The 26,743-nt window shown below is 44.4% G+C and overlaps 1 protein-coding gene across 1 annotated transcript in view; it reads right to left on the bottom strand.

Annotated features, from left to right (window-relative positions):
- Nucleotides 1-465: 465 nt before the first annotated feature.
- LHX4 (LIM homeobox 4) overlaps nucleotides 466-26,743 on the bottom strand; it is an 87,615-nt gene continuing 61,337 nt past the window's right edge. Inside the window, exons 3-6 of the mRNA XM_073642605.1 lie at nucleotides 16,774-16,976; nucleotides 11,066-11,220; nucleotides 6,771-6,939; nucleotides 466-1,235 (exon numbers count right to left, since the gene is read on the bottom strand). Coding sequence (XP_073498706.1) covers nucleotides 874-1,235; nucleotides 6,771-6,939; nucleotides 11,066-11,220; nucleotides 16,774-16,976 — 889 coding nt within the window. The 3' untranslated portion in view covers nucleotides 466-873. The remainder of the gene's footprint in view (nucleotides 1,236-6,770; nucleotides 6,940-11,065; nucleotides 11,221-16,773; nucleotides 16,977-26,743) is intronic.

Raw genomic sequence — 26,743 nt, 5'->3', positions numbered from 1 at the left:
TGCACATAGCCTAAATGTTATTTTACTGGCTCTAAGACGCTGAGTACTGTCTTTTTTTTCTATCCTTGTACATTGTATGGGGGAGAAGTCATGCAATGGTGGTATCTCATGATAGTTATTTCTCCCAGATACTATATGCAATATTTTGTGGCAATTTAACAATTTTTTTTTTATACTAAAATATGATTTTACCCTAAGGAATCCCACTATACCTTGAGTTAATATGCTTTATATCTACATACTACAAGCTTAATAACTACCGCCAATTCCAATACCCATCTGCCATCCGTGGTATTGACGACGTACGTTTCCAGGACGTAGTATAGAAGCACTTATAGGGAATGAGATAATAAACTCCAATCCGATCATCTCACTATTTCATTTATTCAGAAACATATGGTTCTGTCCCACAACAAATGCTGCAATAATGGGTATAGATTGTCGGTTGCATGTCATACTGATGGTCTGGGCCTTATATAAAGGCGTTGGTTTTGTTGATCTTTCTGATGTTTTCAAGTGGCAAGATGACACAAATACTCATGAGCATGAACTCTTGAGGACTGAGAAAAGTGGGAAGACATGTCTCTTGATCACCCAGGATTAGGTAGGGAGATTCAGACCCCACGAAAGTGCAAACATTTCGCCTTTATATCAATACATTGTTTTACCGAGCATTGTCTAAGGGAGCTCCACCACTCTACATCACCATCTCCAATTGGACTTGGTATGGGCGTCAGTTTAGCAGGACTGTCCAACATTGGGTGGTGGGGGCGTATCATTTTATTTAAGAGATTTCCAAAGGCTGAGTGTGGTGTCTGCAGAGTTTGGCAAACTCGATGATCATCTAGAAGGTCTGATCTCAATTCCTTTACTTTAAAATGGTGGATGGTCCATGTCATCTAACCAGGAACCTGGACTGGTTGGGAAGTCTGGATAGCCCATGCTGCTTTCTGTGGAGATGTCGGAGGTCGGAGCAGCCGGTAGTGCTCGTAAAGGAGGGTGGTTGAGAAGCCCTCCTGCATTGTCCATGTTGTATGGTAACCCATGGGATGGAAGGGATGAAATAGAAGAGGGCGATTGTGGTATATCATAGGGGCTGCCGTCATGAAGTTCCTGGTAGGATTGTCCTGTTGCATCTATTGTAAAGCCTCCATTTACTAGAGGCACATTCACAAGGTCCCCTCCTGTACTGTAAATCCCGGCCGTTGATCCCAGCTCTGACAAAATCTGTTCATCTGTGGGTAAAAAATAAAAATACACAATGTAAAGGTATAAAATAAAAAAAAATGTTTCATTCATTCCAAATATACAAAAAGTTTTTAAAAGAGCTTAGTTTACGGGTTCCGTCCACGTTAATGAAAGATAGGAGTTATACTGTTCAGTTATCAAAATGTAATGATGCAAATCTTTGGCGTTGGCCACTGTAATGTACAATTGCAGAGTGGAAACGAGTTGTTATCACTTTCCCTACATAAAAGGAGAACAACAGAGGTCTCATAACCAAGGCAGAAAGCACTTCTGCTAAATTGCATCATGGTCCTGAATCCAGGACTCAGAAATAATCATTTTGGTGGATTTTATAGAAGCATATTTTTTTAATTTATAGGGGTTGTCCAGACTTGGGGTTCAAGTCTGCATTCACCCTATGTGACTGCAGACTTGTGAATCCTCGCAGCGTGCAGTGTGCGCACTCTCAGGATTCTCAAGTGCTGGGATGAGGAGCGAGTGGGCACATGACCTCAAGTATGCAATTTGTGCCGACTCGGGTCTGCAGTCTCAGAATAAAGACTTTGTCCAGGTTTGGGGTTCAAGTTTGCAGTCACTCTATGTGACTGCAGACTTGTGAATCCTCACAGTGAATGTTGTCAGGAATTGCCGGTACAGAGCGGTCTTGTGACCGCAAGTATGCGAATTGCATACTTACGGCCACATTCCGACTAAACGTGTCAGACTTCAATCAATATACTTGCATTGAGTGAGATCACACATGTCTAGTTGGCATGTGACCGCGTGTATGCAAATCACATAATTGTGGTCAGGCACCTACCCGCTCCCGGCACTGCAGAATACGGACAGCGCGCACTGTGCATGCTGTGAAGATTCATAACTGCAAACTTGAGCTCCAAGCCCGGACAACCCTTTTAAATTGTTATTTTCATTTTATGGCACAGGATAGCTGATAACTTGCTAAGCAGTGGTAGACCCCCACCAGTCCTGAGAACAAAGCTCCGAAATGTCCCCTTTGAAAGGATCGAATGCTGTGCATGCATGTCACCACTCCATCCATTCTCCATGGGACTGCCAGAGTCATAGAGAATAAATGCATGCACTGCCATCACTCCATGCAAACGGGGCACTTCGGGGCTTTGTTTTCAGTATTGTCGGGGGTCGCCCAGTGCATAGAAAGTTATTTATTACCTATTCTAAAATGGGAATAACCCTTAAATAGACTGTAATGTATTGATGAAATAATACTATACTATAATAATAAAATAAATATAAACATTCTAATAGTAAAATGATAAATAATTCCATTAATAATGAATTAGAACAGAAGGTAAATTATTACTAGAAATGGCTTTCTATAAGACAAGATCTTGAATACAGTATATAAAGAATGGATTTGTGTCTCTCCACCGTTGAACGTCGGCCAGGGGCTGAGGTTCCAGGACAGTCTTAGTATGTCATTAAACATGACAAGTCCCAGTATAAAGCTCTTCTTTATAGTATACTAAAGCATAGATATAATGAAGAAATTAGTCTGATATAAAATAATAGGCAGCAGCTTTGAATTATAAGCTGTTTAATATTCCACACGCGCAAAAATCATCATAAACCAGTTGATGGCTGAACCAGAGGGATGATTAATCGTCCTTCTGCGTCCTTATTTATTTGATCAATTGCCTGGTTCACGGCCGTGTTTGACAAATGGACTGCAGGGAATACTGCTCAGGTATTTACTGGAGATGGAGAGGGGTTTTGTAACTACCGATTGCTGTCAGCTCCGTTGTGGCTACAACTTTCCTGCAGCTCTGGAAAGTGGCCGACAAATACAAAGTTCATTACAATGCACTATATTTCATGAGAACACAGCATGAACTCCCATAACTCATGAGAACTTTAAGGCTTTCGTGAATCGCTTTGCACTTTTTAAAATGGACCGACTTCAGCATTCCAGATGTTGCTTGATTCTGAGCCAGCTACTGGCATCATGGCGTTAATGGAGCGCAAGCAGAATTTTTTTATGGTCGTTTATGGGCATCGAGCTTTATGGGCTTCTACCATTTAAAGGGAATGTGTCGTCAGAAAATGACCCGTTGTTTAAATCAGGTTTTTGTGTTACATGTATTTTTAAAATGTTTTTTTTTTTTTTTTGCAAAGGGGTTTTTTTATATCATAATCTTAATTAAAAATAGTAATCTTGCAATATTCACACTGGCCACTGTTAGTTTTTTTTAAACTTATACTTCCAAGAGTTTTCAGCAGGTTCATTATCATCAGAGGCAGGATTACAATGACAGGTAACACCTCTATACAGAGCTGATAACATAGGATCCACCAATCATAATAGGTGATGTCACAGCTCACCCTCCTTCACAATGACCTTTGCACATGATGGGACAATGGGAAAATTGCAAGTTTTAGTTTTTTTTTATTTTTAAAATATATTTTACATCCATTCATTCTGATGACACATTCCCTTTAAAATAGTAAAATCTCTAAAGTGGATATGAATATTCTGTGTGTTTTAAAAGGGTGGTAAGCAATTAGAAAAACAAGGCTGCATACTTCCAGAAACATCACCATACTTGTCCATCAGTTGAGTGGTATTAAAACTCAGCTTCATTGAAGTAAATGGGGGTGAGCTGCAATGCTACACACAACCTGTAGGCAGGAGTGGCGCTATCAACTAAACTAGACATTTTTTTTTTAATTCAGTACAACTTATTATCTGATATTATTTGCCTTTTTAACATATAAATAGGGGACTACAATAAAGTTGTTTTTTTTTTTAATTTGGGCAGCAGATGTCATCCAAAAATAATGATGATGGAATTCTCAAATTATAAATTTGTAATTATAATGGATTAAGAATCAATGTGTGCCAATGAGGTTTTCTAAAACCCAAAATGCACGCTGAGGTTACATTCCATGTGTCTAGGGCACACTTGTCAAACTCTGGCCCGTGGGCCAAATCTGGTCCACAGGGTGATTATATTTGGCCCATAACGCCAGCACCGACCCCCCCCCCCCCCATTATACTATATGGAGGACTATGTGGAGCCATTATACTGTATGGTGGACTATGTTAGGCCCATTATTCTGTATGGAGGACTGTGTGGGGCCATTATTCTGTATGGAGGACTATGTGGGGCCATTATTCTGTATGGAGGACTATGAGAGGCCATTATTCTGTATGGAGGACTATGTGAGGCCCATTATTCTGTATGGAGGACTATATGAGGCCATTATTCTGTATGGAGGACTATGTGGGGCCCATTATTCTGTATGGAGGACTATGAGAGGCCATTATTCTGTATGGAGGACTATGTGGGTCCATTATTCTGTATGGAGGACTATGAGAGGCCATTATTCTGTATGGAGAACTATGTAGGGCCTATTATTCTGTATGGAGGACTATATGAGGCCATTATTCTGTATGGAGGACTAAGTGGGGCCCATTATTCTGTATGGAGGACTATGTGGGGCCCATTATTCTGCATGGAGGACTATGTGGGGCCCATTATTCTGCATGCAGGACTATGTGGGGCCCATTATTCTGTATGGAGGACTATGTGGGGCCCATTATTCTGTATGGAGGACTATGTGGGGCCCATTATTCTGCATGCAGGACTATGTGGGGCCCATTATTCTGCATGGAGGACTATGTGGGGCCCATTACTCTGTATGGAGGACTATGTGGGACCATAGGACTATGTGACTATGTTATGCCATAATACTGTATGGAGGAATATGTGGGGCCCATTATCCTGTATGGAGGACTATGTGGGGCCCATTATCCTGCATGGAGGACTATGTGGGGCCCATTATTATGTATGGAGGACTATGAGAGGCCATTATTCTGTATGGAGAACTATGTGGGGCCCATTATTCTGTATGGAGGACTATATGAGGCCATTATTCTGTATGGAGCACTATGTGGGGCCCATTATTCTATATGGAGGACTATGTGGGGCCCATTATTCTGCATGGAGGACTATGTGGGGCTCATTACTCTGTATGGAGAACTATGTGGGGCCCATTATTCTGTATGGGAGGACTATGTGAGGCCATTATTCTGTATGGAGGACTATGTGTGGCCTGTTATTCTGTATGGAGCACTGTGTGGGGCCATTATACTGTATGGAGGACTCTGTGGGGCCATTTTACTGTATGCAGAAATATGTGGGGCCCATTATTCTGTATAGAGGACTATGTGGGGCCCAATATTCTGTATGGAGGACTATGTGGGTCCCATTATTCTGTATGGAAGACTATGTAGGGCCCATTATTCTGTATGGAGGACTATGTGGGGCCCATTATTCTGTATGGAGGACTATGTGGGGCCCATTATTCTGTATGGGGGACTATGTGGGGCCCATTATTCTGTATGGAGGGCTATGTGGGTCCCATTATTCTGTATGGAGGACTATGCGGGGCCCATTATTCTGTATGGAGGACTATGTGGGGCCCATTATACTGTATGGAGAACTATGTGGGGCCATTATTCTGTATGGAGGACTATGTGGGGCCATTATTCTGTATGGAGCACTATGTGGGGCCCATTATACTGTATGGAGGACTATGTGGGGCCCATTATTCTATATGGAGGACTATGTGGGGCCCAATATTCTGTTATGGAGGACTATGTGGGGCCCATTATTCTGTATGGAGCACTATGTGGGGCCCATTATTCTATATAGAGGACAATGTGGGGCCCATTATTCTGTATGGAGGACTATGTGGGGCCCATTATTCTATATAGAGGACTATGTGGGGCCATTATTCTGTATGGAGGACTATGTGAGACCCATTATTCTTTATGGAGGACTTTGTGGGGCCATTATACTGTATGGACTATTATGTGGGGCCATTATTCTGTATGGAGGACTATGTGTGGCCCATTATTCTTTATAGAGGACTATGTGGTGCCCATTATTCTGTATGGAGGACTATGTGGGGCCCATTATTCTGTATGGAGGACTATGTGGGGCCATTATACCGTATGGACTACTATTTGTCGCCATTATACTGTATGGAGGACTATGTGGGGCCAATATTCTGTATGGAGCACTATGTGGGGTCCATTATACTGTATGGGGGACTATGTGGGGCCCATTACTCTATATAGAGGACTATGTGGGGCTCATTATTCCATATGGAGGACTATGTGGGGCTCATCATTCCGTATGGAGGACTATGTGGGGCTCATTATTCCGTATGGAGGACTATGTGGGGCCCATTATTCTGTATGGAGGACTATGTGGGGCCCATTATTCTATATAGAGGACTATGTGTGGCCCATTAAAGTATATGGAAGACTATGTGGGGCCCATTATACTGCATTGAGGTCTGTTAATACATATCAATTTTGGCCCGCGACTTTGTTTACATTTTTTATTTTGTCCCTCTCTGTAGTGGAGTTTGACATCCCTAGTCTAGGAGTATGATCATAGTTTGGGGGTACTTTGATATAATTTGTAGGGGTTTTTTGGCTTATAAATGCAAAGAAGCTTTGTCCTAGGAAAATGTAATAATTTACTATTTACCTCTGTAGCTTAATTCGCTGTCGCTGACTCCGCAATCCTCTGCAGAACTCTCCTTCCCCGGCTTTCCCACCCGTGATTTCCTCACGCTTTTGTAGAACTGACCCCATCGCTGCCGGCCTGCGTCCTTTTTCAGCCTTTTTTCTTTAGCTCTTCTGTTCTGGAACCAGACCTGAGAAGAGAAGGTCCCATTAGGCTCTGAAAACTATAAGACCAATTCAACATTTTCAATTCCTTTGCCACAGTAAACAATGTTTGTCTTTGTTTTCACTCTCACTCCCTTAATCCTTCACTTCTTACAACCACCCTTAATCCCTACACCTAGTAAGGAACTCTTCATCTCTCCCTCCATTCTTTCCATCCATCTCACCTCTTCCTCAGAGCTATTCCTCAACATACAATCCTTTGTCTCCAAACACAGACAGCCACCTCATGCCCTCTCCTGCTGCCACCTACTAACGCTTTCTCTGCTCCTACTCACTGCCGGCGACATCTCTCCACATCCCAGCCCTCCTCACCACATCCCTACAATCACTTCCACCTCCTACCCACGATCTATCCCAAACTCTCGTAACCCTTCTAACCTTATACCCATCCGCCCAGCCCCTGCTTCCCCAGTCCACCTAACAGGAGCTCTATGGAACGCTCGCTCCGTCTGCAACAAACTTTCCTATATTCACAATCTCGGCATCACTGAAACCTGGCTCACCCCCTCTGACACGGCCTCTCCTGCTGCACTTTCATATGGCGGATTCCACCTCTCCCATACCCCCCGCCCCACCGGCAAGCACGGTGGAGGAATAGGTTTCCTCCTCTCAGATAACTGCTCCTTCACCCATATCCCACTGCCGCCCTCAATTACTCTCCCCTCTTTTGAAGTGCACTTTGTGCGTATCTACTCCCCCTCCAACCTCCAACTGGCTGTCATCTACCGCCCCCTAGGATCAACCACCACTTTCTTTGACCACTTCATTTCTTTGACTACTTCATTTCCTCTCCGTTGACTTCCCCACTATCCTCATGGGCGACTTTAACATCCCCATTGACACTTCCCTCTCAACTGCCTCTAAGCTTCTATCCCTCACTTCATCCTTCGGTCTTACTCAGTGGTCTTCCACACCCACCCACAAAGACGGCCACACACTGGACCTCATCTTCACCCGCCTCTGTTCCCTATCTAACCTCTCTAACTCACCTCTCCCTCTTTCTGACCACAACATTCTCTTCTCTCTCCTCTCCAGGGCAACAATCCCCACTCCACAAACTTGCATACCCTCGCAGAAATCTCAAACACCTTGACCTACACTCACTCTCTGAATCCCTCCTTCCTCTTACAGACATTAGTTCCTTACATGATGCAGATGCTGCTGCCACTTTATACAACACCACAACCGCTGCAGCTCTCGATTCGGTCGTCCCGAATCACACCCATCCTCAAAAGCCCTCCCTTGACCCATCCTCTGTGTCTAGCTATCGCCCCATATCACTTCCCCCCTATGCCTCAAAACTACTGGAACAACATGTCCACTCTGAGCTGTCCTCCCACCTCTCCTCCTGCTCCCTCTTTGACCGCCTACAATCTGGTTTCCAACCGCACCATTCTACTGAAACTGCACTGACTAAAGTCACCAACGACCTACTAACCGCCAAATCTAAGCGACACTACTCTGTCCTCCTCCTCCTAGACCTGTCATCTGCCTTTGACACAGTGGACCATTCCCTCTTACTACAGACTCTCTCATCTCTCGGCATCACAGACTTGGCCCTATCCTGGATCTCCTCATACCTAACAGACAGGACATTCAGTGTCTCCCACTCACACACCACCTCCTCATCTCGCCCCCTATCTGTCGGTGTCCCCCAAGGTTCAGTTCTACGATCGCTGCTCTTCTCCATCTACACCTTAGGCTTGGGACAGCTCATAGAATCTCATGGCTTTCATTATCACCTCTATGCTGATGACACACAGATCTAGCTCTCTGGACCCGATATCACCTCCTTAATAACCAAAATCCCACAATGTCTGTCTGCTATTTCATCCTTCTTCTCTGCCAGATTTCTAAAACTTAACATGGACAAAACAGAATTCATCATCTTTCCGCCATCTCATTCGACCCCCCCAACTGACCTATCTATCAACTTCAATGACTGCTCACTCTCCCCAGTCCCTCAAGCTCGCTGCCTTGGGGTAACCCTGGACTCTGAACTCTCCTTCAAACCACAGATCCAAGCCCTTTCCACTTCCTGCCGACTCCAACTCAAAAATATGTCCCGGATCCGCACATTCCTCAACCACGAATCTGCAAAAACACTAGTGCACTCCCTCATCATCTCCCGCCTTGACTACAGCAACCTCTTGCTCTGTGGCCTCCCCTCTAACACTCTCTCACCCCTCCAATCTATCCTAAACTCTGCTGCCCGACTAATCCACCTGTCCCCCCGCTATTCCCCGGCCTCTCCTCTCTGTCAATCTCTTCACTCGCTCCCCATTGCTCAGAGACTCCAGTTCAAAACCCTAACCATGACATACAAAGCCATTCACAACCTGTCTCCTCCATATATCTCTGACCTAGTCTCCCGTTACATACCCGCACCCAACCTCCGATCCTCACAAGATCTCCTTCTCTACTCCCCTCTTATCTCCTCCTCCCACAACCGTATACAAGATTTCTCCCGTGCTTCCCCCCTACTCTGGAACTCTCTACCCCAACATATCAGGCTCTCACCTACCGTGGAAACCTTCAAAAGGAACCTGAAGACCCATCTCTTCCAACAAGCCTACAACCGGCAGTAACCACCGCTCCACCATACCGCTGCACGACCAGCTGTACCCTCACCTACTTTATCCTCACCCATCCCTTGTAGATTGTGAGCCCTCGCGGGCAGGGTCCTCGCTCCTCCTGTACCAGTCGCTGTAACATTGTGTTCAAGATTATTGTAATTGTTCTTGTATTATACCCCTTTTTCACATGTAAAGCGCCATTGAATAAATGGCGCTATAATAATAAATAATAATAATAATAATAATTCCTTTAACCCCTTCACGACAAAGCCAATTTCTGGTTTTGTGTTTCCGTTTTTTCCTCCCCTTCCTCCCAGAGCCATAACTCTTGAGTTTTTGTCCACATAGCCCATATAAGGGCTTGTATTTTGCTGGGCGAGTTGTACTTTTGAATGACACAATTTATTTTACCATACAGTGTACTGGAAAACGGGAAAAGAACATTCCAAGTGGGCAGAAATTGTGAAAAAAAAAGTAATTCTGACATTGTTTTTTTGGGAATCTTTTTACGATGTAGATTTTGTGGTAAAAACAATCATGCAATATGATTCTCCTCATCAATATGATTACAGTGATACCCAACATGTCCAGTTTTTTTTAATTATTTTAGTGGTAAAAAAACAAACATTTTTTTTGGGTTGCGTCTCCATTTTACGAAACGTAACATTTTAATTTTTCAGCTGATGGACCTGTGTGATGGCTTATTTTTTGCAGGGCGAGATGTCGCTTTTATTAGTACCATTTTGGAATAGATGTGACTTTTTGATCGCTTGTTACAGCAATTTTTGTGGAATTGCGGCGACCAAAAAAAACTTAATTTTGGCGTTCTTGAATTTTTTTCATTTTATGGTGTTTACCAATGGTGTTAAATTGTTTTATACTTTGATAGATCGGTCTTTTCTGAACAATACCACATCTGTATTTTTTTAATATATTTATTTTTAATGGGGAAAAAGGAGGGTGATTTGAACTTTTACGTTGTTTTTATTTTTTTTCATATTTTTTCAAACTTTTTTTTTTTTTACTTTTCACTGTTTTTGTTATCCCCCTTATGGGACTTGGAGCTGTGATTGTCTGATTGCCTGTGCTATATACGGCGATACAACAGCACGGGGGTAATCAGCTGATCCCCCGACTTTCATGGCAACCCATGGGTGACCCGTGATCACGTCCTGGATGCGTCAATGGGAGGAAAGAATGACGTGCTGTGAGACAATGACACCAGGACTTATTGGGCGCAGGGCTCACGTGTCATCACAGCCGTACGGGAGTCCCGGGAACGTGAGAGCCCAACACCGGTGAAACGGCGCCGGCACGTGAGTTGAGTATAAGTGTTTTGATTTTAACGGGGGCAAACATTCAGAGTGAGAAGAAGTTGTCCTAGTAGTGGATAATCCCTTTAATGTTAGACATATACTTATCATTTAATAACATTAGCAAAGCTGTTCTGAAATATACAGTTTATATCTGACGGAAGCAACATTGTACACGGCTATTATATATGTATCCGATATACCTGTACAACTCGCATGTCCAGCCCAGTCTCGGAGGACAGCTGTTCCCGCACGTGCCGGGCTGGTTTCGGTGAGTTCTTGTAGGCATTCTTTAACGTTTCCAGCTGTTTGGCGGTTATCGTGGTACGAGGCCTTTTCGCCCCACCCTCTGAATCGTCTGTATAATACGGGAACATAAAATGGCATGTTATACACATAATATGAATTATATATAGAGCCACTGCCTTATATAATTAATAGTATCATACAGGGCTGCTAAGGATTGTAGATTTTCCATGGTTGCCCAGTAAACCCGTCAGCAGTCTGTATTCTGGCAGGGGAGCGTAGTGCCCCGCCGAGGGCTGCTGTTGGGTAATTTAAGTACTTGCGGCAATTTGACCTCCCCTATAGCCCTGGACATTGTTATAATATGGAAGTAATACTTCAATAATATGATATATCGTATATTTTTTTTACTTGGCGCTAAGCTTGAATTTCTCCTAAATTGGGTCTTCTAAACTCTGGCATTTTAGGTCAGTGGTGTTGTAGAGGGGAAGCTATAGAGGGTGCAGAGGTAACAGATGTACATAAGTCCTAATAAGAGCTAGAGGATCTATCACCGGTCTGGGGATGGATTTTCTTATTTAGGACCCCACAACCCTCCAGCAGTGGCAGAGTGAGATCGCTCTCTTTGCACTAACCCAGCACTGCAGAGGACTTTACTACGAGGGCTGTGGGGTCCTGTTCTATATGTTGGTGTCCCAAAATCCAGATGTTCTATCTAGTTCTTTCCAGAAAAAGTTGGGTTCTTTTTTGGGGAGCATTAGGGACACTTCTGGCCACTGTTGTTAACCGGTGATATTTAGAAAATCTCCAATTTGGGGATACCCACTCATTTATTAAATAAAAAGAGCAACCCCAGATTGGTGATAGGTACTCTTCAAGCAAAAACAGATTTGAAGGACCCTGGTCCAGAAGCTTTGTTGGTTTCTGATGGCCACTGGACCAGAGACCTGAGAGCCTCCTCCTACCTGCCGGCATGTCCAGCGTTTCTTTTGATTAGTAGGCCGGCATGATGCCTATGACGCGCCCCCTGGGACATATTCCTTTTTGAGGGGAATACCCGGCACCGGATCAGATGGGGGGTTGTAGTCTCCGAGCGGCTGTGACCCGGTCCCGTGCCCAGGGCGTCAAGCTCAGTGTGATGTGGCAGTTCTACAGATGTTACTAAAGTTCTTTTGTGTCGACTACGCCACCCGTTGTGATGCGGTCACTGTGGCCGCCGCTGCAGCAGGGTCCGCTGAGGCTGATGGTGGGTGCGCAGCTTGTGATGGTAACCCCCAACGGGAGGGGTATAGCCTCAGAGGGGACAGGCGCAGAGGATGGGGGTTGTGGTGGTGTAGTGCAGACGGCAGTGAAGACAGAGTCGGGTTGTGCAGTTAAGGGTGTTTACTTACTGCAGATGTTGTACTGGTCACTCCAGCTGCTAGTGACCACCCGAGCCGTGCTGCGTCCACCAGGTCCTGGATCCAGCCAACCCCCAAACAAGTCCGGAGCGTGGCCCTGAGCTCTCCCTCTGTCCTTTCTTCAGCCGTCCCCACCAGTGATCCACCTAGGTCCAGCTCCCTTGGGCCTTCTGTTGGGACACCCTTGGCCTTGGGTTCCCTGACCCTTCATGTGGTGTGCCTTCGGGGTGAATGTGGTGGGTGGCCGTGGCAGGTGCTGCCCACGGCCTCCGGTCTCTGGCTGGGGATTGTTTTTACCCCCACCAGTTTGGGTTCCGGTACCCTGTTGCTGACTCCTCACCCGATGCTCTAATTTGGGTTCTTGGGTCCCTTCAGTCTTCCCCCTCTGGGTACTCCTTCTCTGCTCCTCTCTCACTCAGGGTCACTCTTCTCCCTTGCTGCAGGCTGACTTCCTCTCTCTGCTTGCTGTCTGCTCCTCTGCAGCTGTCTTGCTGTCTCCAACTGACTTGTTCTCTGCATCTGACAGACTCCTCTGCATCTGACAGACTCCTCTGCATCTGACAGACTCCTCTGCATCTGACAGACTCCTCTGCATCTGACCCTGATTCCACCTTATATACACCCTCTATGTGTGAGCTCAGGTGACCAGCACCCAATGAGCTCCTATCTTTACCCAGGCTGCTCCCCCTATCTGCCCCTACACTACATGGGATGTACCACCCCCCTCCCACTCCAGCCAGGAACAGACTCGGTCGTACCTGCACATTTCTAAGTGGGAGTACCGTCGGTCTGCTCCTCGGAAATGGGATGTATGTAGTGCATGCAGCCTACCGAGCTCAGTTCCACACTCCATCCTTACCCGGGAGTGGAATATCACACCTCTGGGTTGAGGTGCAATACCCCTGTAGCAGCCGAATCCTCAGGGTGCTACACCTACATAATGTAGATCCAGGCCTGCTAATCACAAGAGGCATTGGGAATGCCCGCAGGTAGGAGGAGGTTCGTAGGCTCCTATCCGCCATCTGCAGACTATTGATGTGGCCACTGGACCATGGTCCTACGAATCTTTTTGCTCAATTCTAATACCCGAAGGGGCCAAAATATCCCTTTGTACTTCTGTGGAGAGGGCCATTACAGATTTTTCATTGGAGCCCAGGATATGGACACCTCAGGGGACAATTTTTTCGTTACTTAAATGTTTGTATTTTGAGTAAGAAAATAGATTTTACTATAGATTTTTTGCACTGTTTGACTTTTACAAGCTGTTTTTTCTCTGCACATTGCTTTCTGCTGAATTATATTAACTAAGGGTCCGTTTACATGAATGGACCGGCGGCACTAAACGACCTCTGATCAGCTACTTGTTTGCTGATCGGCGGTCATCTAACAGCCTCCATACACAGGCTGACCACCCTACATATGCGCACTGAACAATGTGTAATACATCTCTCAGTACACATAGGCTGCCATCGTTCTCACCACCGTGATTCCTGATTACACAGGGTCAGGGGCAGACACAGTGTCGGACTGTGTTGGTAAAGGCCCACCAGTAACATTGATTCTTGGGGCCACTGTTCAGCTACATCCAAAATTAAGTTGACTCTAGTACACAAATTTACTTTTGCTTCTATGTAATATTAACTTGGCTAGCTTGTTTAATGTATGATTAGATCTTTTTCTGCAAATTGTGAATCTAGTGTAATAGCACTACTCATTAGCTCTCCTTTACAGGGGCGGCCTACCGGAGGATTCTCCTATTCTCCTGTGGGCCAGTCTGAGCCTGGGCAAACATACCATTGGCGCAATCAGTGCAAACTCACAGGGGCCCAAAAGGTAAGGGGGCCACTACCAGCTCCAAATTAAGTGGAATTGTGCATAATCATGAAATATTGGACTGCAAAGGTCCCAAATATTGTTCTTGCACAGGGGCTTTTTTCTGTCTGTGTCCACCAGCGGACAGGTCGATGCGCTTCCGAGAACGATGATCTATATATCATTTCACCTAACAAACAAGCTCCTTTGCTCCTTCATCAGGTGTTCGGCAGCCTGTTTAGACCACAAGATTATAGTAAAACAAGCGTTCCTGGAGATACTAAATCATGATAATCCTGCAGTGTAAATGAACCTTAGGAATCAGTCAGTGAGCTCTTTCTTATCTGCCTTTTACTGAACTCTTGTGTGCCGATTTATCTCCACAAACCACATCAAAGTTGACCTGAACTTTGATGTGGTCATAAATCAGCTAAAAGGAGCTGAGAAAAAAAAAGACATGAAAGAATTGCAAATTATCTGTCAAAGCAAGCTCTCTGATTATTCTCAGTTAACCCATTCTGCAGCCAGCAATTTACAGGGAATCAAACAGGATGAAAATCTAAAAGGTGCAAAATTTTTAATGAATTATTTTAGCCTAAAATAAATACATCTAAGTAAAAACGTATCCTTCATGTTTGCTGTAAGTGAAAGCAACCAACCCTTCTGCTCAATGTGATTGAATATGCCAGATCTATAGATCCGCATCATTATGGATCTTGCCAGAACGCTAAGTAGCAGTTTACTACCCCCAGCCCTGTAGTATATCTGCCATAAATATGTTGCAGCGTAATTTTTGCTCTACAAGGTGCATTGAACCTCACTGCGTATTCGCTCTGAATGTACACTTTCCAGTATGTATTATAGTCGCTCTAATAGGACATCACGGTGTATTTCCCTTTATTTGAAGTGATGATGTATTTATGACCATTGTCTACTTTCTGATTCACGGATTCAATGTATCACAATCCAAGAAGTCTCATCATCATTCACCACATTACATGACAAATAGCACATCTGGGAAGAAGCTTCATCTATTACCAGAAAAAGCTTCTTCTGGGGTTTGATGCTGTCAGTGATGATGTCATGAAACCAATTACTACATTTTATTTCAATCTAATTCTTGACTAAGAAAAAGTAGCAGCAAAATTTACATTCTGATATATTGCGCCGAGTAGACGGGGATCAGTCCAGATTGGCAGGCTTCACTATGGGCACATGAGAGAAGTCGGTGTAACGTTTACTATAGTGGATATTTTACTTTGATTAGCATTTCCTCTATAACATATCCTAAAATTACTCTAAATTCCTAAAAACAACAGGAAAACAAGAAGATGGTAGTATTTGCATACAATTCTCTAATCTCATAGGCTTCGTCCTGGTGCATAGACATAATAGGACGAAAGCACTCACTGTCCCTACTGTCATTTGTGTGATTCTATCCAACAGGGAAAAGGTGGACAAAGAGGCACAACTTCTATAAACTTCAGTGAAGCTGGCCCCAAAAATGCACATCCACCCATGTGATAAGTGATCAGGTGGGATCTGGCTTCAAGAAATAGGATCCAGGTTCTCAAAAACCTTAAAAGGGATTGTTCATCTTTGGACACAATATTATTTTTACCTACATGTATGTATTTGGGGCTTAAAATTATTTTTGCAATTGGGTTAAATTAAAAAAATTGCATCGTTTGCCTTTTACAGCTTGTGTGCTGCTGGCTGCAGAAGGAGTTAACTGAGAAACTATCAGTAAGTTCATTCTGGCAGGAGAGGTTTTAACTCTTTTATCTGTCTTTTTCTGAGCTCATTTATGATCACAGACTACTTTAGACTCGAATGTGCAGAGGAGCAAAAAGCCTGTAAAAGGCAAACGGTGCAAAATTTTTAATGAAACCCAATTGCAAAAAATAATTTTAGCCCCAAATACATGCATTTAAATAAAAACTAAATGTACCCAAAAAGATGGACAATCCAGCTCTGTAAACGTGACATAGGTAAATAATTATTCCCAACAAATATTCTATGAAGTTTGCTGGAGTCAATTTAGGTTCAATATGGTAAAACAAACTTGTGTGTACATCATAATTTACATCCTAGAAATGAGTATAATAGGCTGATTTTACTCCTAGTATGGCCTATAATTCACTAGGCTTTAAAGGGGTGGATATGTCATCTAAATGCTGTGACTGGACAACCCCTTTAAGTGCAAAAAAGGCAGATGTTTTCTTCATCATGACAATGCAATGTAAGATTCCATATAACTCTCAACTGAGAAGGGAAGTAAAGATTTTTTGGGGGTCTTACCAATGATCACACCCAGGTCAGGACAATTATGCACCCATGCCACCAATGAAAATCAATATTTCTTACATGACTTCCTACCAACATGAGATGAAACTTATAACCTCAAAAATAAAAAAGGTATCAGTTCCTGCATAAGATAAGCAATGTCTCACCATTCTGCTTGGCGGTCTCGTAATCCTCTTTACAGACTAACCGTCCATCCTCCATCAGGTAAAACTCATCTCCGGTGGCCAGCTGTCGACTGCAGATGATGCAGGAGAAGCAGTGTAGATGATACACAAAGTCTTGGGCTTTCCGTACCACTTGGGTTGGGGGGATTCCTTGTTGGCAGGCTGTACACTTGGTGCCAAATCGTCTGGTAAAGATAAATATAATTATCACTGATTACTCGTGAGAACAGTAAAATTAGTCAAGGAAATTCAGTACAACAAATGTCTCCGTATTCTCTTCATAACTTGTGTCACCTACCATGCGGAGGTGAATCTTTAGACGTGTAAGGTCACCATATGGGTGTATTTCACTGATCATTACTAATGTCTAGGTCTCCACAATAGCAGAGTATGTCTGGTTGGATCAGGTTCTGACTCAATTTTGGGCCCCTAACACAACAGGGCTCCAAAGGTTCAGCTAAAGACAAATGAGGTTGGCGTTAGGACCAATCATTTTTGGCTGGGAGCAGTCTTCGATCACGTCATACTGATGATATGACCTATGTGTACAATGACAGAGAGTTTGATAACTGTCATTGACCTCCTCTCAAGTATTTCCGACACTCATTAAGACCCCTTCTCTATCCCATTCTTCATACCACTGTTGGACTAGGGTAGCAAGGGCTCACCAGTAAAATTGAATCTAGGGACTAGATTCAGCTACAAGCAAAAATAAACTCACCCAAGTACAAAATGTACTTGTGTTTCAATGTAATCTTAAACAGAATTGTTTGTATCATGAATGATTAGATGTTGCCTTTCTCTGTAAATATTGAATCAAGCGTATTAGCACAGTTCAATAGCACTCCTTCAGAGGGGCCCACCGGGGCATTCACCTGCTCTCCTATGGGCCAGTCCGAGCGTGCTTAATGCACTCTCTAAACTTTGCAGGCCTGCTACAAAGTTCCAAAAAGTTATTTTAAAACATATACTCGCACACAAATGTTATGAATTTCTTCCTACATACATGGATTGAGAGCGGTGTGTGCTCCTGAGGACCACTTACCATCTACCACATTCATACACTTGGCAGCATCTTATTTTTTATTTTACTTTTTGTAAGCACTTCGGTGGTATGTTTTGATGTAGCAAATTCAATGTGGTTTTACAGGTGGAAAAATCCCAAAATCCTTTCACTGCAGATTTTCTGCTGTGGAGAATCCTCTGAGTATCAGTCCCATGTAACTGAACATTAAGGAATACAATTTGACTGATGTGCTAAGGTCTTCCTCTGATCATGGACCTTCAGGCACTACTCAGATGGTCAATTTGTTCTTACATGTATAGCATTAATTTTTATCTCCCATCATTACAATACAATACAATACAAATACAAAAAGTGAAGAAAAAAAAAAGACAAAAATAGTTTAGAGTAAGAAAGGAAATCTAAAAATGACAAATGAGCCCTGTTCATATGAGCCAAACACTAGTTGTATCCATAATTATACATAGATAGAACAATTTAAATATCTCAACACAATTAGTATAAAAAGGGGTTCCTTCAAATTAAGCACAAAATGTCACTTTTACCGACTTCTGCGGTCTCTGAATTATTTACCCCTTCATGACAAGCATCTTTAGTACTTAGTAGATAATTTCTGGCTGTTATAACCTGCTGCATACGTGATGTATAGCCAGACACCAGCTTCTGGCAGTGTTCCTGAGGAATCTTAGCCCATTCCTCATAGGCAATGGTGTCTCATTTACTAAAATACTTGGATTTGCATGCTGCAGTCATCTTCTTCAAATGCCACCATATATTTTTTTATGGCTTTCAAATTAAGTAACTGTGATGGCCTCTTCAGAATCTTCCAGGACTTCTTCTGAAACCAGGCTTTGGTGGACTTTAAGGTATGCTTGAGATCATTCTGCTGTTGGAAGGTCCAATGATGTAAAAGCTTTGGGCTCCTCGCAGAAGGCATGAAGTTTTCTCCTATGATTTCCTGATACTTGATTGATTTGCCCTCTACAACTTGCAGGTTTCCAGTGCCAGAAGAAGCCAGATAACACAAGAGCATCACGGAACCAGCATTTGACTGTGGGCCACAACCATGCTTCAATTTAGGCATCATGGAGATACCAACATGCTTCACTGTAGGCATCACTGAGCCACTGACATGCTTCACCGTAGCCAGGCTGTTCTTTTAAGCATAAGCTTCATTCTTCCTCCTCTACACATATCACTGATCCCAAGGCCCAGAGAAGTTCCAGTTTGTTTCATTGTTCCAGAGAACAGAATCCCTCAATTTCTGTGTCTTATTTATTAGGTTTTGAGCATAATGGAGCTGACTATTCTTGTGCTTATAGATCAGTAGAGGCATATGTCTTAGAGTTCGGGTATGGAAAACGTTACCATTTTAGTGTGTGCCTTATTGTGCAGACTGAAACCTCAGTGCCTTCAGCCACCAGATCTTGCTGTAGGTCTTTTGCAGTCTCTTGAAATGTTTTGACCACTTGATTCCTCAGGGATCTGGTGGCAGCTGGTGATCACTTTCTCTTTCTGCCACATCCAAGTAGTGCAGCCTGTGCTCCTGTAATTTTGAACTTGTGAATTCTGCTTCCATATGGATTTCTAGGAACATTCACTGCCTTTGCTTTTTGTATCTTTTTCCTTATTTGTTGAAGCTCTTTTCTCTTAATTTTTTGGACTACTCTGTTGCCATATTTCTAACATGCAATCAAATGTCACAATGAACAAGCCCCTAGCCAGTCCAGGTATTTGATGTGTTTTATCTCAAGCACACCTGATTTTAAATAATGAAGCCCATGATTTTTAACATCAGTTGTACTTGAGACAGCACCTGATTTACAAATGTGCGCTCTTATGAGGGATTCTGTTCCGGGAGATGAATAATTCTGAAACTCCATAAGCCCGTAAAAGTTGTATTTTGTGATGAATTTGGAGAAACCTCTTGTTATATTAGTTGTATTGAGCTATTTGAATTGTTCTCGTTTGATTGGTTTATCGCAAATAGAAAGTTTTAACTTGTGTTAACAATCCTAATTTACAATGGAAGTGGAATATTTTTTATTGTAACTATATATAGAGCTGAAGCAATGTTGATGGACATACAGACTATCAGTATGTCAGGAGTAGAGATGAGTGAACCTGAACTTTAAAGTTCGGAGTTCGTACCGGGGCACTGAACTGCGAGCACGGACTTCTCCTGGAAGTCTGTTTTAATGTTTGGAGTTCCGGGGGACGTCCGGAAGAGAGAATTTTTCAGCTTCAAAATTCGGGTTTCCATATATTTCAATGGGGTTTGGGTTCAGGTTCAAACTTGAGTAAAGTTCTAGTACCCAAACTGAACTTTGGACTAAAGTTTGGTCGGGTACCAGAACCTGAACTTTCATGGGTCCGCTCATCCCTAGTCAGAAGGCACAGTGAATATGACCTAATGGTTTGAGGATGGGGGAGTGGACATTGTAATCTGAGCGCTACAATCAAATATATAGCGGACAGGAATCTAGTATATAAAGCACACAATGGTCAAAACCAGTAAGATGGTGGATGAGTACTGGGTCCAGGTACAATTATTTCACCCGTGTCTAAAAACACACCAAAAAAATTCCCTGAATCACCAAAACTGAATTTCTTGCACAGGAGAAAGATGAGACCAAATAATAGTAAACAGCCTTAAAATGGAAATTTCTGGAGTTAATGGCTGCTATAATAAAAAAGTATTTCTTGACTATTGATTCGGAAAATGCTAATTCATGGTGACAGGGCCGCTTTAAATGTAATTAAGCCTAACCCCGGAATAAATGTTCCTGACTGTTAAACTTGGCTTCTGTCTCTGAATCCTTCTTGACATTCTGAGCATCGCGGCGGTGACGGCTTCCAGCTATCTCACTACTTCCAAGGATAAAGCCTGCATTGCTGGGATTGCATTTTCAAGGCTGCGGAGAAGACGTTCGACAGCGCAGGACGTAAGAGTATCTGTATTAGACTATAACAAACACAGCCTATAAATACAAGGCGGCTATCTGCAGCCATGATTACAGAGGTTAGGGTGACCATCAGCGAGGGAGGACCGCCAACATCAGAAGATTGCATTAGATATTCTGTGTCAGGGGGCACAGCTGGGTTTAGGCTGATTGTGAATGGCTGAGACCGTGTGCTGAGCCCCGCCATCATCTGCCTTTGTATATGGGTGAAAGGCTGAACGACCCCTTGGAATATCGCGCCTGTCCCATATTATTGATTATCAAGAATACGCTTCTTTCTGGTGATATATGGTCTTCATGTGAGATACACTGATCGGCCATAATGTTAGAACCCAAGGGCTGCGATATATTAGGGTGTGTTAGAGAGTTTCTGCTCCAAAAACTCAACAAAAAAACTCAGTGTGAACACACTCTAAGGCCATGTTCAGTATTTGGTCAGTATTTGTAAGCCAAAACCAGGAGTGGGTGATAAATACAGAAGTGGTGACGTGTTTCTATTATACTTTTCCTCTGATTGTTCCACTCCTGGTTTTGGCTTACAAATACTGATCGAAAATACTGACCAAATACTGAACGTGTGAACGAGACCTAAGGGCATGTGCACATGTTCAGTATTTGCAGCAGAAAAATTTGCTGCAAATACTGGAGTGTTGGCAGGAAAGACACTACATAAAAAAGTGTGCTTTTGATTCGTTTTTTCCTCCCTCTATTGAAATGGGTGAAAAATGCTGAAAGAATCGATGTGAAACTGCTTCAAATCTGCAAGGAAAAAATAAGCAATGTGTGCATAAGATTTCAGAAATCTCATTCACTTTGCTGGTACTGTAAAATGATGTGTTTTTACGCAACAAACGTATGGAGGAAAAAAAAAATGCATCAAAAATACACTGTGTGCACATACCCTTAAGCCCCCGTCTCACATAGCGAGATCGCTGCTGTGTCACGGTTTTGGTGACGCAACAGCGACCTCACCAGCGATGTCGCTATGTGTGACACTTTGCAGCGATCAGGCCCCTGCTGTGAGGTCACTGATCGCTGCAAAGTGTCCTGGACCATTTTTTGGTTGCTGTGTGTGACCAGCGGGAGCAGCGATCAGGCTGGTAACCATGATAAACATCGGGTTACTAGGGGCACACGCGCACTTAGTAACCCGCTGTTTATCATGGTTACGAGCCTGCTAAAGTGAGCGGTAACCTCCCGCTCACCGTAGCAGAGTGGTAACCATGATAAACAACGGGTTACTAGGTTCGCGTGTGCCCCTAGTAACCCGATGTTTATCATGGTTACCAGCCTGCTCCTGCTTCAGCAGGCTGGTATCCAGGAGCAGGACATCGTGGAAAGATTCTTTCCACGATGTCGCTGCTCCCCTGATCGTAGGTGAGCCTGCCTGTTTGACAGCTCACCAGCGACCACATAGCGACGCAGCAACGATCCCTGACAGGTCGTATCGTTGTCGGAATCGTTGCAGCGTCGCTAAGTGTGACGGGGCCTTAAGGCTATGTTCCCACAATGAGCTTTTGGTGAGTTTTTGATTTTTCAGATTTTCTGCACCTATTATGTAAATTAGGTTACTTGCATTTTTCACTGTACTTTTGAGTGTGTTTTTAACACGTTTTCGAAGCTAAAATGCATGTGCGGATTTTCTGCATCTAATGCACTTGTATGGGGAAAAATCCCATCCACTTTGTTGGAACTTTTGACGCAGTGAAAATACGCAGCGTCAAAAACTCACCAAAAACTCATTGTGTGCGCACAGTCTTAGGCAGGAAGTGAACAGTCACTTCTCGTGTTGGGTGCAGGAAAAATGGGAGAATTTAAAGAAATGAACAACTATGAAAAGAGTCAGATTGTGAAGGTTAGTCGACTAGGTCAGAGCATCTACATAACGAGGGGTCTTGAGGGTCTCGTTTCCTGTATGCAATGGTTAGCACCTTCCAAATGTGGTCCAGGGTATGACAACCAGTGAACTAGTGCCCAAAGCTCATTACTGAGCAAGGGGAGAAAGCCTAGCCCAGTTCTGTCCCTTTTGCAGCTTGCTGAATATGGGGCTGTGTTGCTGCAGACCTGCCCATGCTGCCCGTCTACAGTGGGCACCTGTGCATCAGAGCCGCACCATGGAGCAATGAAAGAAGGTGACCAGGTCTGATGAATTCGGATTTCTTTTATATCATGTGGTCAGCAGGGTAGATGTGCCTGTGCGGATGCGCTGAGCGATTGGTCCTGGCATTGATGTGGATGTTACGTTGCCATGTACCACCTACGTAACCACTGTATATGACGCGCCCCCTGGGCCGTGCGTGTGTGGGGATACCCGGAACCGGACCCTTTGCGGATGCTGGGGGTTGTAGTCCTTGCGTGGCGGGGACCCGATCCCGTGGCTCAGGGTGGTCAACTGAAATGGCAGTCTATTTGTGTGGTTTTATAATATTTAATGTCCGACTATGCCACCCGTGGATCGCGGTCAGGATGAACCGCCGCTGCAGGGCAGACCGCTGAGGCTGGTGTTGTGGGTGCAGCAGAGTGTAATACAACTCCCCCCGGGAGGAGTGTAGCCTCAGGGCAGTGTATGCGGAGGATGGGGGTGATGGTGCAGGAGTAGCAGTGACAACACAGAGTCAGTGATGCAGTCCAGGGTCTTTACTCACAGTTCTTATTATCCAGACCACTTCTGCAGGTAACGGCTGCCCACGTCGTGCTGTGCTCACCAGGTGAGGGGCTCGGCCGACTCCCATATATCTCCGGAGAGTCTCACAGGACCCCCCTTTGTGTGTCCTTTCTCTGGCCTGTCATACCCCGCCAGTGACCTCGCTTCTGTCCGGCTGCCTCGGGCCTTCTCTTGGTAAACTTGGCGCCAGTCTTCCTGACCCTATATGGTGCCTTCCTAGCGGGTGTAGAGAGGGGCTGCACCACATGAAATGTCACAGCCTCCGGTTTCTAGCTGAGGGTAGTTCCCCGCCTCCACTAGTTTCGGGGACCGGTCTCCCCCTTTGGCCTGACCCTTCTACGCAGGTAGATTCGGGCGTGCGGTGGCGACTCGCCGGTCCACACCCCTGGGGTCCCTTCGTTCCTTGTTCCTGGAGCCTCCTCCGCTCCTCTTCCTTCCGTCTCCTTCCTTCAGGCTCCGGCCTCTCTCTTAGGCCTGCCTGCGGAGCAGAGCCCATGCAGACCCTCTGCTCCCACCTCCTGCTCCCTCTTCTTCTCTGTCTGAACTGAACTTCTCTTCTCTTTCATTACTGGTTGGGCCTCACAGGCTAGGCCCGCCTCCGGAGCAGAGCTCCACAGAGGCCCTGCTCTGTCACTTCTTCTCTCAGACTGAACACTGAACTAAGATGGTGCCCACCTTTTATACCTCCCTCTAGGTGCACCCAGGAACTGCTTCCTCCCTGCTCCTGCACTACAGGGTTCCCCCTTCCTCGGTGTTCCCTCCCCCCACTCCAGCCAGGGACAGGGACTGTAGTGCTCTACTTGGAGCATATCGGTCGCCCTGCCCCCCGGAAATGTGGTGTAATGCATGCAGGTGTCGGGGTCCTGATCCACACTCCATCCTTACCTGAGAGTGAGATATCGCACATCAGGTTGAGATGCAATACCTCTGTAGCAACCGAGCCCTCGGGGTGCTACATATAGACCGCATACCCCCCTTCATGCCATGGACACTCAATGTGAGTTGTCTCTTTCAGCAGGATGATGCCCCACTACACTTTTCAGGAATGGTTCAAGGAACATGACAAAGTCTTCAAGTTCATGACTTGGTCTCCAAGTTTCCCAAATCTCAAGCCAATCACTCAAATGTGGGATGTACTGAAAAAAAAACAAATCAGATCCATCGAGGCCCACCTGACAACTTACAGGACTAATGGGATCGGCTGCTAACGTCTTGTGCCAAATACCATCATAGGACACCATTGCGATATGTTCACACATGCCATATTTGTTCCATTAATTTGAACTCAGTGGCGTACCACCAACAGCAGCAGACCACACGTCCGATATGGGGCCTGTGAGTTGGGGGGGCCGATGCCACAGCCGGTAACAGGTCCCCCGTGTATCGCAATTTCAAAAGTATTGTGGATGTAAATCCAAAACTAAAATCTAGAAATAATATCAGTATTTCTTATGAATATAAACCAATCGGATATATAGGTAAAGGTTCCAAAAAACGGTGTTTCCTACCTTTTGGAGTGATGATCCTTTTGTTTGCTCCAAATTAACTGTCCTGCAGAGCGTTGCACCTTTCTTACGCGTTTCAGCGGTTAGGACCGCCTTCATCAGATCTCAGTACAATGGGAAGGACCTTTTTTGGCATTTTGCCAGGATCTCTATTAAGCATAGTGCAACGCTCTGCAGGACATTTGCCGGGATCTCCATCGAGCAAAGTGCAATACTCTGCAGGACATTTGCCAGGATCTCTATTGAATATAGTGCAACGCTCTGCAGGACATTTGCTGGGATCTCCATCGAGCAAAATACAACGCCCTGCAGGACATTTGCCAGGATCTCCATCGAGCAAAGTACAACGCTCTGCAGGACATTTGCCAGGATCTCTATTGAGCATAGTGCAACACTCTGCAGGACATTTGCCAGGATCTCTATTGCGCATAGTGCAACTCTCTACAGGACATTTGCCAGGATCTCTATTGAGCATAGTGCAACACTCTGCAGGACATTTGCCAGGATCTCTATTGAGCATAGTGCAACACTCTGCAGGACATTTGCCAGGATCTCTATTGAGCATAGTGCAACACTCTGCAGGACATTTGCCAGGATCTCTATTGAGCATAGTGCAACACTCTGCATGACATTTGTCAAGATCTCCATCGAGCAAAGTGCATCGCTCTGCAAGACATTTGCCAGGATCTCTATTGAGCATAGTGCAACGCTCTGCAGGACATTTGCCAAGATTTCTATTGAGCAAAGTGCAATGCCCTGCAGGACATTTGCCAGGATCTCTATTGAGCATAGTGTAATGCTCTGCAGGACATTTTTCCAGGATCTCTACTGAGCCTAGTGCAACGCTCTGCAGGACATTTGCTAGGATCTCTATTGGGCAAAGTGCAACGCTCTGCAGGACAGTTCATTTGGAGCGAACAAAAAGATCATCATTCTAAAATTTAGGTAACACCTTTTTTTGGAACATTTACCTATATATCCAATTGGTTTATATTCATATGAAATATTGATATCATTTCTATATTTTAGTTTTGGATTTACTTCTTAGTGCATATCTAACTTTTTACATTAGATTTTTACTGGCTTCACTAGTCTGCACTTAGGTAAAGGTGCTCTTGAGTTTGCAGCTTGGAAGATAGCAAACACAGCGCTAGTGCAAAACCTTTTTTCTGTATTGTGGATGCCGATACAGTGGAAAGCAATGATGGAGGAGGAAAGTCATCTGCTTCCTCCTCCATCATTATCCCTCGGTGTCTGAGATCTGACGTCTCAGTGCAGCGGGCGATGTGCGGAGCTTTACACCAGCGGGGGACCGAGGGAAGGGGAGTATTTTTTTTTAAATCAATGAATACATGGTGTTGCGCATTATACTATATGGAGGTGCATTATACTAAATTAAGTGCAATGGGGGTACATTATACTATATAGAGGGCAATTGGGGTGCATTATACTATATGGAGGGCAATGGGGGCGCATTACACTATATTTGCGAGGACCGTTATAATATTTGGAGGACTATGTGGGGGCCATCATACTATTTGGAGAGCTATATGTAGGGCCATTATAATATTTGGTGGGCTACGTGGGAGCCTTTATATTACACTTTATGGAGGGCTATGTGGGGGCCATTATATTGTTTGCAGGGCTTTACGGGGGGGGGGGGCATTATTCTGTTTGCAGGGCTATGTGGGGGGCCATTATACTGTTTTAGGGTTTTGTGAGGGAAAATTAGACTGGAATAGGGCTAGTGGGGCCATTATACTGTATGCAAGCAATTATAAAGTGTGAGGGCTTG

The sequence above is a fragment of the Phyllobates terribilis genome, unplaced genomic scaffold (assembly GCF_046119375.1).
Source record: "Phyllobates terribilis strain yellow unplaced genomic scaffold, ASM4611937v1 Scaffold_8__6_contigs__length_399053987, whole genome shotgun sequence".
NCBI classification, from domain to species: Eukaryota; Metazoa; Chordata; class Amphibia; order Anura; family Dendrobatidae; genus Phyllobates; species Phyllobates terribilis.
This window is presented reverse-complemented; position numbering and strand designations above follow the sequence as displayed.